Source organism: Bos indicus, chromosome 18 (assembly GCF_029378745.1).
Source record: "Bos indicus isolate NIAB-ARS_2022 breed Sahiwal x Tharparkar chromosome 18, NIAB-ARS_B.indTharparkar_mat_pri_1.0, whole genome shotgun sequence".
In the NCBI taxonomy this organism is placed as follows: domain Eukaryota; kingdom Metazoa; phylum Chordata; class Mammalia; order Artiodactyla; family Bovidae; genus Bos; species Bos indicus.
In genome coordinates this window covers 35,876,219-35,892,397 of record NC_091777.1, presented here as the reverse complement: position 1 = coordinate 35,892,397, position 16,179 = coordinate 35,876,219, and the positions used below count along the sequence as shown (strand labels likewise).

The 16,179-nt window shown below is 47.1% G+C and overlaps 1 protein-coding gene across 1 annotated transcript in view; it reads left to right on the top strand.

The window, feature by feature from the left end:
* Positions 1-104: 104 nt before the first annotated feature.
* Positions 105-16,179, top strand: part of RANBP10 (RAN binding protein 10) — a 60,769-nt gene continuing 44,694 nt past the window's right edge. Inside the window, exons 1-2 of the mRNA XM_019978970.2 lie at positions 105-380; positions 1,189-1,300. Coding sequence (XP_019834529.2) covers positions 146-380; positions 1,189-1,300 — 347 coding nt within the window. The 5' untranslated portion in view covers positions 105-145. The remainder of the gene's footprint in view (positions 381-1,188; positions 1,301-16,179) is intronic.

Genomic DNA, 16,179 nt, shown 5'->3' with positions numbered 1-16,179 from the left:
AGGCGTGGCGGGGTCCAAAGCGAGTTGCAGGACTGGGACTCGGTTTCCCTGCGGCCCGGGTTGGCTCTCTGGTCATTGGCTGAGCGGGGCGGATCTTGTCCTGCTCTTCCCCGCCCCCAGTGACACAATAGCAGCTCCCTCCAAGATGGCGGCGGCGACGGCGGACCCGGGAGCTGGGAGCCCTCAGGTTGGAGACTCCTCCGGCGGGGCCACTGGGTGCGGGCTGCCGTCCCCAGGGGAGCAGGAACTGAGCCGGCGCTTGCAGCGCCTGTATCCTGCGGTCAACCAGCACGAGACGCCGCTGCCGCGCTCCTGGAGCCCCAAGGACAAGTACAACTACATCGGCCTCTCCCAGGGCAACCTCCGCGTCCACTATAAAGGTATCGGTCTTCTGGCCGAGGGGAGGAAAAGGCCAGACTGTCCACAGGGTAGCTGTGCTGCCCAGCCGGTGCTGCATCATGTCCCTTCCCCAGCTTGGGTGCTCTGGGTTGGGCCTTAGCTCCTGTAGGGTGTCTAGGGTGGTGGAGCTGACCAGGCCAGTAATTGACTGCCTTGTCTGTTCTGCCCTGAGACACCCGGTATCAGGAGAACCGCAACAGATGTCCAAACCACCTGTTGGGTGATTGGCGTGGACCTTCTTCCCAGGGCCTTCCTGCTTGTCCTGAGGTAGCTCCAGGGACTCTAGCTGAGCCCTTTACCACTGCTTAGTTTCAAAAGTGTCTGAAGAAAAGGGTGGTCACATCCCCTCCATCAACCAGAGGTCCATGAGCTTGCTCACCTGCCAGACAGGCAGGTTCCATCCCAGACAGGGCCTGAGGTTCTGCCCCAAATCGTGGGGGCATCTTCCAGGGCTGCCTCTCCCTCCCCTATTCTTCCAAGTGGGCTGCCTGTGTCTTGAGGAGTCTGCCAGCAGCACTAGGAAATCTCTCATGTAGGCACCCACATTGCAGGTAGCCTCCTGTGGTTTCTGTGGTGGACAGAGTCCCAGGCAGGGCTGCTGTGCTTAGCAGGAGGTGAACCAAAGGTGGGAGGTTTATGTATTTGCTTAGTTGTTGTCTGATTATTTCTTGGACTCTGCAAGGGCTTCCTCTGGCCGTGAAGGGGTAAAGTTGCCGTGGAGCAGAGAGGAATGAGGCTTCCATTTGTATCTCCCTCTGCTGAAATTTCTTCCTTGTCCTCTTCTATTAGGTCATGGCAAAAATCACAAAGATGCGGCGTCAGTGCGTGCCACCCATCCCATACCTGCTGCCTGTGGCATTTATTACTTTGAGGTGAAGATTGTCAGCAAAGGAAGAGATGGGTAAGCCCCTCCTGACCACCTTGCCCCCAACACTGATCTGTTCCCTGGGTCAGAGTTTGAGGTCTCCTGGTTGACGCTTGTGCCTGTATGAGCTGCTGAGCTGCATGGGTCTGAGCTGCAAAGGGTTGAGTAGTGGGTGCCTGTTACCCGGCTGTGGTCATGAACTGGTCTAAGCAGTAGCTTTTGATGGCAAGTAGGTACATTTTGTAGAAGAGGGGCTTCTCTTTGGTGATGATGTAATGACTGTTTCCCTCACAAGTCAGGGAAACAAGTAACAAGTTTACATTAACAGTTGAGCGTCCAGAATGAAGTTCCTCCACGTTGTGTGATGTTTGTCACTTCCCTCCTTTCACGCTGTTGCTGTATTCAAGGTTCCTTTTTATGGCATTTAGTCATGTAGAGGCCCCTGGGGGCTTCAAAGAGATAGTAGAGTCTTTGCAGCATTCATCAAAGCTGTGGCAACCACTGGCCTGTCATCTTAGGGTAAACAGCATGGACATGGTCAGAATCAGGTGACTTTGCTACTCATAAACTTGTTTTTCAGTCCAGTGACTTGAACACCAGTTGGACCAGCTTTAGGAAGGTCCTCATTAAAGTCAGCACTGGGGAGGCTCCCTAGTTTAGGGTGATCTAAGCAGATATAGGAAATCAGAGGGGAAATTTTTCATTTCTCTTCCTTTTCTTCTCCTAGTTGCCTCTTTTTTTTTTTTCTGGTGATTATCACAAAGCAGGTGTTTAAGTTACGAAATAAAATGATTTTAGCTGGCTTGGAAAGATTTTCCTCATCAGACCTTAGGTCTGGTTTGGGTGGTTTGCCAACCCCACCAGTGATCTTTGTTTCTACCCTGAATGTGTGTTTTTGAGCATTCAGAGTACTTCCTTTCTCAAGGGACAGTCCCCCTTGTGGTACATGCAAAATGCACGGCCAGGGGGCTTTGCTAGGGGCAGGACTGCTGGAGTTGGAGCTTTGTCTGCTTCCTCGGTGAAGTTGTAACATCCCTGTCTGGGAGGGCTCTGTGGTTGTGGGTAGTAACAGGGCTTCCATCTGCTTGTCTGTCCTCTGGGGAGCTAGGCCAGCATCTGAGCTACCTTTAATCCCAGAATTCTGTGAAATTCTGACCGTGGCGAGCTATTACATCTTTTACTTTTATCTCCATGTAGTGAATTTACAGATAGGAAGTTTATATTATCGGAGCTCTTTATTTATTTATTTTTAAATATATTTCTTTATTTGGCTGTGCCAGGTCTTACGTGGCATGTGGGACCTTAGCCCCCCAACCCGGGATTGAATGCAGGTCCACCTGCATTGGGAGCGTGGAATCTTCGTCACTGGACCACCCGGGAAGTCCCTATCGGTGCTCTTTAGAGACCCTGGTTCAATTCCTGGGTCGGGAAGGTCCACTGCAGAAAGGATAGACTCCCCACTCCAGTATTCTTGGGCTTCCCTGGTGGCTCAGCTGTTAGAGAAGCTGCCTGCAATGCAGAAGACCTGGGTTCAATCCCTGGGTTGGGAAGATCCCCTGGAGAAGGGAAAGGCTACCCACTCCAGTATTCTGGCCTGAAGAATTCCATGGACTATATAGTCCATGGGGTTGCAAAGAGTTGGACATGACTGAACAATTTTCACTTTGAACCTTCTATTTTCCCTTTCCACTGTCTGATAAAAGCACATACATTTAATGTGCTTGAACTCACATGAATAAGAATGGCCTCTTAAGATGAAACAAACACGGCAAAAATAGTTGCAGTGTAGACTGAAACGTTGGTGTTTCAGTCTTACACTGCCAAAGAAGTGGATTGGCACGTCCTAACCTTGTAGGCAGGAAAATGGATCATTTTGGATAACAGCTGAGCTAGTAAAAGGAGAGAATAGTTTTTCAGAAGGGGAGTGTTTAAATGCAGAGACCCGATTTCCTTCACCTGGCTTTTAACCTTTCAGTTATAAGTGGATCTTGCTGTAAAAGACCCCGTGTCTTGCTAGATTGTCATACTGTTGGTGTTGCCTGCAAATCCTCAGAAAGTTGAACATCTTCTCCCAGCTTTCCCAGCAGTTTTACATGTGGTAAATGTAGCTGTGAGGTTGACCTGGAAACCTCAGTCATAGAAAGGTCGCGAGTCACGTATGCTTGTGGTGGCCTGCTTTAGTTGACCGCTTTCAGAGGAAAGGTGTACGAATGTCTCCTATGGCCTCTTTATGGAATTACTGAAAGCCGTCTCATGGCTAGGATATAGCCAGATGGGCCAGCTGTGGTTTTGAGGAGGCCAGGGGCTGTTCCAGGGCAGACAGTCATCAGCTTGTTTCCTGTTTGCCGTCAGTGTTGAAGGTGTGTTTCTGACCTGGATTTGGTCCACAACCCAGGTGTTAACCGGTTGTGTAGCTTTCCTGTATTATCTAGTTCCATCTTCATGCATCTCTGGAAAGTGGCTGGAGTGAATGATGATGTACCTGTTTCATGGGTGAGCCCTGAGCCCCAGGGATGTTTGGCGACCTACCCTGGCCACAGGGCTTAGGGCGTGCAGTGGAGTAGCCTAACTTGTCAGTGCCTTCACCTGATCCCAGACACGTGCGTCCACGCCGCTGCCACCTTTCCCTGTTGCATTCTTCCCCTGGGTGGAGAGAATGTCCAGTCGGAATCTTAGGAGGTCCTAGTGTTCTTAGAGAGCCAAAAGGTGCTTAGTGCTGATTGGGACCAGAGAAGTGTGGCATGCGGTGGACTGGGCTTGGTTGACTTAACATTCTGCTGAATCTGTAGACCTGTTTTTCTGCAGATTTGGGGACAGGCCTCCTTTTTAAAAGGTGTTGATGAACCGAGTCATCAGTGTCACTGTTTTCCAGAAAGGCCTTTGTTCTGAAGATGTCTTTTGTAGAAGAATACACTAAGCGTGTCTGATTGCCTTATGGCTCAGACAGTAAAGAATCTGCCTGCAATGCGGGAGACCCAGGTCTGATCCCTGGGTCAGGATTCCAGGGGTTGGGAAGATGCCCTGGAGAAGGAAATGACAATCCACTCCAGTATTCTTGCCTAGAGAGTTCCATGGAGAGAGGGGCCTGGCGGGCTGCAGTCCACAGGGTCACAAAGAGTCAGAGGTGACTTTGACTTTCAAGCGAGTCTACTTAGAAAGATTTCATTTCAAGGGTTATATTGATTCGTACCTGCTATGTGCCAAGTGCATGCTTGGTACAGGGAGAACAACAGGAAAGCCTGCACAGGCCAGCCTTGTCCTCAGAAAGCCTTTGGCCTACCTACCAAAGAATGAACTGAAGGGTTGTCTGCGTGAGGAGGCAGAGCCTGGGCATGGTTTTGAGGGATGAGTAGGAGTTTCTCAGCAAGTGAGACCTGTTGGACTTAAAAATGAGCCTGGTTGGTAACTGGCTTGACGTCTGGGCGCTCTTCACATATAAGGGAGGGCTGGAGAAGGAAGGGGTTATGTTTGAGCTAAGAGCTGGGCTCACACTGACGGGTTTTAGCTGCATTTTGCCGAGTCACCAGAGCTGGGAACCCCAAGAGGAGACATCAGAGCCCTGCCCCTGGTGCCAGGAGATAAGGGCATCTCAGTTGATTTTGTTAGGAAGCCAAGGAGGCCCTGAAACCGAGGGTCCCTGGGGAGTGACGTGCTCAGGCAGAGTTTGTGGACCTTTGGGTGTCTCCGGCTCTTAGTGATGACACATAGAGGGTGTGGCTGGCCAGGCTGACAGATGCTCCAGTGTGACCCTCAAAATAGACTGTAACATCATCCCAGCAGCAGTGGTGGCGGCCTCCTGACATGTGATGAGTGGCTCTGCCCAAGAACAGCAAGCCTGGGCTAGAGCACCGGATGGAATGGGGGGGGTGGGGGGTCTCCTCTCCTCTGCAGCTGGTGCTCAGGCCCTCTGGCCCTCTGGCCACAGCCAGCCTGCCTTTCCTTGCACTTGTAGCTGACTTTCTTTGGCCAGTCAGCAGTGTGGTCATCATTAATTCTCCACATCACAGCGAAGCATGCATCGTTTTGTCCCGGTCCCAGACCTGGGCCCCAGGAACACAGGCCTGAGGCCCATCTGGAGAGGAGGCAGGTATGCCTGTGCACATGCCCTCACAGGGTGGTGTAGCAGAAGCCCATCCATGATGTGTGCCGTCCCCAGGGGTGGCCCAGAGGTTGGACTTCCTCCTGTACCTGAGAATTTGGGAAAACTTCATAGAAGAAGTGAGGATGCTGAATCTGGAAGGGCAGATTGGAGCATTCCAGGTGAACAAAGCGAGAAGCGAGACCCTAGACAGAGGGAGCAGTGCATCAAAAGATGGGGAACACGGAGCGTGAGAGAGGCAGGGACCAGGTCAGAAATACCTGGCCAGTGTGCTTTGGCTAAGGAGCTTGGCCTTATCCTGAGGACAGCAATGTATGAGGATTTTGGATCTGCCTGCACTTTTGAGCATGGATAGGGGAGAAGAGACTCCACTGGTCTGGTTCCACCAGGCCCAGCTGGCTGAGATCCCAGTCCGGTGCAGGCTGGTGCTTTTAGGTCCTCGATTCCAGCTGTGGCTTCCCTCCAGCAGTTATCTTTTCTCTCTCTTGGCTGGCCTCTCTCCTGTTTGGTGGGATGCGGAGGCAGGAGGTTGAAGACTGGCAGCCAGAGTGACTTCTCAGAGGCAGAAGGCCTCTGTGTGTGCTGGTATTCTCTGGTACTCTGATTTGTTAAGTCCCATCTGAAAGGCAACACTGTCCATAATTTTCCATCCAGACTCAGAGATCCACTCACCCAATTAAGACCTCACCTGCCATGTTTCTGGTTTGGTGAGCCACTTGAGCACAGGCCTTCCAGTGAGAGGCAGCCTGTGGCTGGCCCCTCAACCCTGGGATTCCCCACTCCAGTCTCTGCTGTGTACAGTGCAGTTGAGAAACTTGGTGCCCATCTGTGGACCTGAGGAAGGCCTTGTCCTGCCAACCTTGAGAAGTTGGTGCTGTCTTTGCCCAAGGCGGCTGCTGACGGTGGTTCCTTGTTCGCGCTGACTACCCCCCAGTGCTGATGGCCTCCTGGGCAGACACTGACTGCATCTCTCCCTAGTAACGCGTGGCACTGTTTCTGGAGACCCAGCATGTTGAGGCTCTGGAGCAGCTTGGAGCCTTGTATCACTGACCTGTGTTGGGTGTTAAAGTCCAGGTCTAGTTGGGTGGGTGTACTCAGGTGTGATCTGGCCTAGAGCAAGAAGACTGGAGTCCACGTGGTGTCCACTTTTCTGGTAAGACCCACTCCTGCCCTGAGCACATGTGGGCTTCCCTGAGACCTCTCTGCCCATTGTATGTCACCACCCAGGCTCCACCGGTGAGCTGAGAGTGGGGAGTGTGGCTTCTTTCTTCAAAACTGGGGACTTCCTCATCAAGGATCAGCCTGTAGAGAAATTTCTAAAATTCACTTCACGCCTTCCCCCAGCCCCTCCGCCACACCCCCATTATTTTTTGTTCTCAGGCATGTTTGGTCTGTTTCCTGGGTAGGTCGGCATGCAAGGGGGATTTCCCATTAGAAGGGCAGCAGGAGCTCCTTGGAGTGGAGCAAATAGGAGGATGGGCTCAGCAGCTCTGCACTTCAGGCACCATGTGCCATCCTATTCTGGGACCATTGAGAAGGAATCAGGGGCCCCAGAGTGGGTCTCTATAGTCAGAGGTCAGTTAGAAAGAAGGGACTGACCACTAGGAGAGGGGTGGATAACACCACTTCTAAATGCAAGGATGTTCCCCTGCCTCCCTAGAAATCTGTCTAGCTCCAAGATGCTTAGTGTTTTGTTGTAATTGAAATGTGAGGTTGTGACTCTTGCTAGAAAAGAAGCAGTGGGGTGGGGGGCTTGCTGCTGGAACAGGGCCCAGCCCCGTGTCAGGAAAGGGCTAGTTAAAATATGCTCTGGACTGTTTAGGGAAGCAGGGGAGGGGTAAGTCTTTGTGTTCTTCACATGCTCTCTGCCGCTCCTACCTCTTGGACCTTAGAGATGGCTTGGGATTCAGAGAAGTTTACTTTAGGTTATGGACCCCAAGTGTCAAGGCTCAAATACCTGCACTGTCTGCTCAGCTTCCGTGGAAAACATTATGGGCCAATAGCAGCACTCATTCTTGTCCATACAGAGCCCCAGAAGTTTTCTTACTGCCCAGCACACCAGGCAGCTACTGTCTTTTTGTCAGAGTTTCATATGATACAGAAACCTACTGGTCCTTGGGGCAGAGACAATTTCAGATGAGAAGAGGTGGAGAGAGGAGAAAGGCAGTGTGCCCCGATGGTCCGAGGGCTCAGCTCTTGTCTTCTGGAGGACTTTGCTGAGGTCAAGCTGAACCAAGAGGAAAGAAGTAGAGGAGACAGTCTGCTGAGTAGAATTGGTTATAACCCAGTTTACAAAGCCATGTGTCTGAAATTGGCATGGGCTATTTTATACAGGGTTCTCTTTTAGTATCAACTGTTGTGCCAGGAGTTTATTGGTAGTTATATATGCCTTGCCTTTTTTCTTTTTTTAACCAAAATGTATTTTTATTTTACCTATAATTTTTTTTAACTGTAAAAGAATACTCTTGCAATACCTGACACAGTGTACATTTTAAAAATAGCAGAGGGGACAGAGAGATGCAGATTTAAAAAAATGCAGGTTATTGCTGTTATGTATGTTGTATTATTTGGGAACATTGCAGAGAACAGAAAATGATTTCAGGTACTGTAAGCAGGTAGGGGGTTTATTACATGGAATTCAATGCTTTCAAAATCATTCAGATCAGTCGCTCAGTCATGTCTGACTCTTTGCAACCCCATGAATCGCAGCACACCAGGCCTCCCTGTCTATCACCAACTCCCGGAGTTCACTCAGACTCACGTCCATCGAGTCAGTGATGCCATCCAGCCATCTCATCCTCTGTCATCCCCTTCGCCTCTTGCCCCTAATCCCTCCCAGCATCAGAGTCTTTTCCAGTGAGTCAACTCTTCGCATGAGGTGGCCAAAGTACTGGAGTTTCAGCTTTAGCATCATTCCTTCCAAAGAAATCCCAGGGCTGATCTCCTTCAGAATGGACTGGTTAGATCTCCTTGCAGTCCAAGGGACTCTCAAGAGTCTTCTCCAAAACCACAGTTCAAAAGCATCAATTCTTCGGTGCTTAGCCTTCTTCACAGTCCAACTCTCACATCCATACATGACCACAGGAAGAACCATAGCCTTGACTAGACGAACCTTTGTTGGCAAAGTAATGTCTCTGCTTTGGAATATGCTATCTAGGTTGGTCATAACTTTCCTTCCAAGGAGTAAGCGTTTTTTAATTTCATGGCTGCAGTCACCATCTGTAGTGATTTTGGAGCCCAGAAAAATAAAGTCTGACACTGTTTCCACTGTTTCCCCATCTATTTCCCATGAAGTGATGGGACCGGATGCCATGATCTTCGTTTTCTGAATGTTGAGCTTTAAGCCAACTTTTTCACTCTCCACTTTCACTTTCATCAAGAGGCTTTTGAGTTCCTCTTCACTTTCTGCCATAAGGGTGGTGTCATCTGCATATCTGAAGTTATTGATATTTCTCCCGGCAATCCTTTTTTTTTTTTTTTCATTCTATTTTTAATGGAATAAATTGGCATGAAAAGGTAGGAAAACCAATTACATTTATGGTTTTAAAGTGAAAGTGAAGTCGCTCAGTCGTGCCCAACTCTTTGCGACCCCATGGATAGTAGCCTGCACCAAGCTCCTCCACCCATGGGATTTTCAAGGCAAGAGTACTGGAGTGGGTTGCCATTTCCTTCTCCAACTCCCGGCAATCTTGATTCCAGCTTGTGTTTCTTCCAGTCCAGCGTTTCTCATGATGTACTCTGCATATAAGTTAAATAAGCATGGTGACAATATACAGCCTTGACGTACTCCTTTTCCTATTTGGAACCAGTCTGTTGGTCCATGTCCAGTTCTAACTGTTGCTTCCTGACCTGCATACAAATTTCTCAAGAGGCAGATCAGGTGGTCTGGTATTCCCATCTCTTGAAGAATTTTCCACAGTTTATTGTGATCCACACAGTCAAAGGCTTTGGCATAGTCAATAAAGCAGAAATAGATGTTTTTCTGGAACTCTCTTGCTTTTTCCATGATCCAGCAGATGTTGGCAATTTGATCTCTGGTTCCTTTGCCTTTTCTAAAACCAGCTTGAACATCAGGAAGTTCACGGTTCACATATTGCTGAAGCCTGGCTTGGAGAATTTTGAGCATTACTTTACTAGCGTGTGAGATGAGTGCAATTGTGTGATAGTTTGAGTATTCTTTGGCATTGCCTTTCTTTGGAATTGGAATGAAAACTGACCTTTTCCAGTCCTGTGGGCACAAGAGGGCCTAGAGGAGCTGTCCCACGTTGAAGGTCAGGAAGGGTGGTGGTGAGGAGATACCCCTCGTCCAAGGTAAGGAGCATTGGCTGTGTTTTGCTGGCGCAGCCATGAAGAGATACCCCACGCCAAAGGTAAGACAAACCCAAGTAAGACGGTAGGTGTTGCAAGAGGGCATCAGAGGGCAGACACACTGAAACCATACTCACAGAAAAGTAGTCAATCTAATCACACTAGGACCACAGCCTTGTCTAACTCAGTGAAACTAAGCCATGCCTGTGGGGCAACCCAAAATGGGTGGGTCATGGTGGAGAGATCTGACAGAATGTGGTCCACTGGAGAAGGGAATGGCAAACCACTTTGGTATTCTTGCCTTGAGAACCCCATGAACAGTATGAAAAGGCAAAATGATAGGATACTGAAAGAGAAACTCCCCAGGTCAGTAGGTGCCCAATATGCTACTGGAGATCAGTGGAGAAATAACTCCAGAAAGAATGAAGGGATGGAGCCAAAGCAAAAAGAATACCCAGCTGTGGATGTGACTGGTGATAGAAGCAAGGTCCGATACTGTAAAGAGCAATATTGCATAGGAACCTGGAATGTCAGGTCCATGAATCAAGGCAAATTGGAAGTGGTCAAACAAGAGATGGCAAGAGTGAATGTCGACATTCTAGGAATCAGCGAACTGAAATGGACTGGAATGGGTGAATTTAACTCAGATGACCATTATATCTACTACTGCGAGCAGGAATCCCTCAGAAGAAATGGAGTGGCCATCATGGTCAACAAAAAAGTCCGAAATGCAGTACTTGGATGCAGTCTCAAAAACGACAGAATGATCTCTGTTTGTTTCCAAGGCAAACCATTCAATATCACAGTAATCCAAGTCTATGCCCCAACCAGTAATGCTGAAGAAGCTGAAGTTGAATGGTTCTATGAAGACCTACAAGACCTTTTAGAACTAACACCCAAAAAAGATGTCCTTTTCATTATAGGGGACTGGAATGCAAAAGTAGGAAGTCAAAAAACACCTGGAGTAACAGGCAAATGTGGCCTTGGAATACGGAATGAAGCAGGGCAAAGACTAATAGAGTTTTGCCAAGAAAATGCTCTGGTCATAACAAACACCCTCTCCCAACAACACGAGAAGACTCTACACATGGACATCACCAGATGGTCAACACTGAAATCAGATTAATTATATTCTTTGCAGCCAAAGATGGGAGAAGCTCTATACAGTCAGCAAAAACAAGACCAGGAGCTGACTGTGGCTCAGACCATGAACTCCTTATTGCCAACTTCAGACTTAAATTGAAGAAAGTAGGGAAAAACACTAGACCATTCAGGTATGACCTAAATCAAAATCATTAGGACTTAGTTTCCAGGTAATGGCAGGCTACTTGAATAAAACCCTGTGCTGAGAATGATGAAAAGGTGCTGACTTACAAAGAAGCAAACTCAAGGCCAGTTTCTGGATGAATACCTATAACTAGGGAGCTAAGGGTACTATCTGAGAACCTAAGAGCATTTGCTGTGTCCACACTCAGCTCTGCTCCAGCTTTGACACACAGTGCCAGAGAGGTTAGTGTCTGGAGCTTATGGGTTGTGGGGGTCTGGGAAGAACCTGCTCACATTAAGGTGGGGTGCCAATGTGCTATTATAGTTAAGGGCAGCATATTTGGTAATATGCTGGAATATGATAAGCTCTGTAAATTCAAGGCTTGGTCCTTGAGTCTCCCAAGAGATTCTTTAAGGAAGGAGGCAGAGTCCAGGGTTATGAATAACCTTCCTAGAGCCATCCATGGGGGCTATTCTGTCTGTTCCTGTGTCGTGGGCTCTCTGGGTGCTTTGATGGTGCTGGTGGTGGTGGATGCATGAGGGTCTCCGGACACATTGAAAACCGCCTTCCTCCCTGCAAGCATGTCCTGTCTCATGACTCCTTTGCCTTCAGATATGGTCTTCCTTATGTTGCTGGGTTGGGTCCATTCATCTCTGTAATACCCCTCCTCTTGGGGGAGTCAGTGGGCTACACAGAGTTGGGCTTAGTGGGTCACTGGGTGGCTTCCTGGCAGAGGGCCAGGGTAGAGGGATGACTGCTGGAGAAGAAGCTTGTACCTGAGGTGCAAGTGTCCTGATGGACTGTGGCTTTAAGCAGGCCCATCAGACCACAAACTAAAATCCCCAGCATCAAATATTAGCCCTCATTTCAGAACTAAGTGTCAGTTGGGGTTTTTCCTGAAATGTCTCCCATGGACCATTTTGTAACCATGATCCCAGTTGTTGTTTAGTCACTAAGTTGTGTCTGACTCTCTGCGACCCCGTGGACTACAGCACGCCAGGCTTCCCTGTCCTTCACCATCTCCTGGAGTTTGCTCAGACTCATGTCCATTGAGTCAGTGATGACCCCAGAGGTCCCCTCTGATGTGGAGGTGTTGATTTCTTATCTGGGGCAGATTCTGATATGAACAAGATTGCCAGCCTTCCGATCTGTGGCTGAGGTGTTAGATGTCAGGATGAAACTGTCTGGTGAGATTCCAGCAGCACCTTGCGGGGCTGAGGCAGGGGACGGGGCAGTGGTGACGGACCCTTTGACTTGGGAGGCTCGGCGGCCAAACTACCTTCCTGCAGCCCGCAAGAGCCATCTCAGCCCTGAGGCTCAGGAGCTTGTCCCTTCTCTCCTTGTCACATCCTACCAGAGCTCTGTGGGCCTGGAGACAGTTAATTGATGGAGCTTAAATTAAAAATGTTCAGGGAATTCCCTGGTGGTCCAGTGGTTAGGACTCAGCATTTTCACTGCCAGGCCAGGTTGGATCCCTGATTGGGGAACTAAGATTCCCTCAAGCTGTGCAGCATGGCTGGGAAAAAAAAAGTTCAGATCCCATAGTCATTGGTTCATATATCTAATGTAACATTTGTTAAAAGTGTCTCTGGGCTTGATAAAAGTAAAAAAAAGAGCTAGGTCTGTATTCTTCACTCTTGTTACCTGCTGTGTGCTTATGGTGAGGGACTTCTTTCTTCTGGCCCCGACACGAGGCCTGGATACTCTGATGCTTTCCACTGAGCTCTGTGCCAAGCCCTACTTGTCTCATCCGGAAAAGCCAGATGAGGCTAATGCTGGCCTGCAGGGCCATATGGGTGTTTTTGGTGACTCCCATGTGTGTGCTAAAATAAATACAACATTAAACATGCCATTTTAACCATTTTTAAGTGTAAAATTCAGTGGTATTAATTGTGTTCAACTTGTGCAACTATCACTACTGTTTCCAGAACTTTTTCATCACCCCAGACAGAAACTCTGTACCCGTTAAGCAATAACTCCTCGTCCACCACCGCCCCCGCCCCCGCCGCCCGGCTCCTCCCAGCCCCTGGTAACCTCTAATCTCCTTTCTGTCTCTATGAATTTGCCTATTGTAGATATTTCATAAAAGTAGAATCATACGGCATTGTCTTTTTATGTCTGGTTTATTTCATTTAGCATAATGTTTGCAGGGTTTATCTTATGTTGTGACCTGTGTCAGAATCTTACTTTTTTATGGCTGTTTATATTTACCACATTTTCTTTATCCATTCATCTGTTGATGGACACTTGAGCTTTTTACATCTTTGACTATTGTGAGTAGTGGTATAATGAACACTGGCATACAAGTATCTGTTTGAGTTTGTCTTTTCAATTCTTTTGAGTGTATACTTAAGAATTGCTTGATTGAGTGTATACTTAAGAATTCCCTGGTGGCTGAGCAGTTGGGGCTTTGCACTTTGTGCAGACAGGGAAAAAAAAATTTGCTTGATTGTTCTGTTTAACTTTTTGAGGAATTACCAGATTGTTTTCCACAGTGGCTATACAGTTTTATATCTACCAGCAATGTGTGAAATTTCTAATTTCTTTACTTTTTTACCAATAACTTACTTCCTTTTTCCTTTCTCCCTTTCTCTTATTCTTCTTTATTTCCTTCCCCATCCTATGTGTGAATTAGTATCTCATTTTGGTTTGCAGTTCTAATGGATTAGTAATGTTGAGCATCTTTTCATGTATTTATTGGCCGCTTGTATATCTTCTTTGGAGAAATGTCTACTCAAGTCCTTTGGCTAGTTTATAATTGAGTTTTTTGTCTTTTTGTTGTTAAGTTGTAGGAATTCTGTATATTTTTGAATATTAGATCCTCATAAAGCTATGATTTAGAAATATTTTCTCCCATTTCCAAGTTGTCTTTTCACTCTTTGTGTTTTAACCTTCCTGCACAGCTTGTGAGATCTTAGTTCCCCAACCAGGGATCAGACCCGTGCTCCCTGCATTGGAAGTGTGAAGTCCTAAGCACTGGACCGCCAGAGAATTCTCTCTTCACTTTCTTGATAATGACCTTTGATGCATAAAAGTTTTAATTTTGATGAAGTCCAATTCATCTGTTTTTTCTTTTGGTGTCGTATCTAAGAATCCATTGCCTAAACCACAGTCATGAATCTTTTAAGTGTTTTTTTGTTTAGCTCTTATATTAAGATCATTGATCTGTTTTGAGTTAATTTTTATACGAGCTGTGAAGTAGAGATCCAGTTGTCTCAGCACCAATTTTTGAGGAGACTCCTCTTGCCCCATTGAATGGACTTGGCACCCTTGTTGGAGGTGATTTGGCTGTGTAAATGCACTTGCGGACTTTCAGTTCTCTCCTACTAGCCTACGTGTCTGCCTGTGCCAGTGCCGCACTGTTTCGGTTACCCTAGTTCTACAGTGAGTTTTGAAATCAGGAAACAAATCTTTTAACTTTGCTCTTTCTTTAAGATTGTTTTAGCTACTTGGGGTCCCTAGCAAGTCTGTATGGATTTTGAGGGTTCTCTTTTCCACTTCTACAAAAAAGACTGTTGGAATTTTGGCAGGGATTGTGCTGAATCTGTAGACCAACTTAGAACGTATTAACAACACTTTCCATCTACAATATGAAGTCTTCCAGTCCATGAACACAGGATGTCTTTCCATTTATTTTTGTCTTCTTTAATTTCTTTCAGCAATGTTCTATAATTTTTCATGTACAAACATTTTCACCTCCTTGGTTAAATTTATTCCTGAGGGTTTTGTTTGTTTTTTTGATTTTAGATGCTATTGTAAATAGAATTGTTGTCTTAATTTTCTCCTTTAAGTGCTCAGTGTTAGTATATAGAAACACAGCTGCTTTTTGTGTGTTGATTTTGTATCCTTCAATTTGGGTATGTATTAACTCTAGTAAGCTTCCTGTATGTCATTTGGGATTCTCTCTATACAGAATTTTCTATAGGTAGGGTCATGTCCTCTGCAAATAGAAATAGTTTTACTTATTCCTTTCCAATTTTTACCTTTTATTTTCTTTTCTTGTCTAATCAATCTGAATAGAACTTCCAGTACAGTGTTGAATAGCAGTGGTGAAACGTCGACTCCTTGTGCTGCTCCTCATCTTAGGGTAAAAGTTTTCAGTCTTTCACCATTGGGTATGTTGGCTGTGAATTTTTCCTAAATGCCATTTATCATATTGGAGAAGTTCCCTTTTGTTCCTAGTTTTCTGAGTGTTTTTATCAAACGGTGTTGGATTTTTCAGATGCTTTTTCTATCAATTGAGATGATCGTGTGTTTTTTTTTTTTTTTTTCCCCTTCGTTCTGTTAATGTGGTTTATTATATTCATTGATTTTCTTATGTTAAATTGCCTGTGACTTCCTGGCATAAATCCCCTTTGGTTGTGGTATTAATCCTTTTAATGTTGTTGAATTTGGTTTGCTATAGTTTTGTTGAAATTTTGTGCATCTCCATTCAGAAGGTGTATTGATCTATAATTTCCTTTTCTTTTGGTGTCTTTTCTTGTTGGCTTTTGATCACTGCTCCAGGGTCTCTACCATTTTGAGCTTGCATCTGGGTTCAGCACACTTGGAACAGTACCCAAACATTATTCGGCCCAGAGCTGAAGTCTCTAGGTGAGAGCTAGGAAAGCTCTTAGAAGACTGTTAGTCCAACCTGTCTTTTTCTGACGGGGAACCTGAGCTGTGGGGCAAAATCCAAGACTCATAGTCCTGAGTTAGGCTGGAGTGTCTGAGGCCAGGCTTCAGAGTCTGAGGTGTTGTCTCTGGAGCCCAGCTGCCAGGTGTCCCTGTCACTTTAGAATCCTCGTGTGCTTCTCTTCAGGAGGCAGGAAGGGAATATCAGACTTGTTGCCAAAGAGGTTCCTTGGATGGAGTACTCCAAGCTGTCTTTCTGTCTGGGTGGGGGCTTACAGCAAAGGGTGGTCTCCTCCCTCCAGGCCTTGTTGTACATCTCCAGAGGGTGTGAGAGTCCAGAGGCCTGCTTTCTAAGGTCCTGTCCTCTGTCCACCCCCAGGCTGGCCTGGGTCATAGAAAAATCTCCAGTCGGTGAGAGCTGTGCTGAGGCTGTGTCACTGTGTCCGCGGGGTCTCCTGAGGGTGTGCTCTCTGAGGTGCTTAGGATGCACCAGGGGCCGTGTGAGCCAGAGCCCCAGCTCCTCTGCTGAGCATGGAGTTGGACCCTTTTAGGCTGTTTCTGCGAGTGTGCTCTTCACATGCAGCTTCCGCTCTCCTGTCAAGGTTAAGGGAAATAAGAATACCGAGC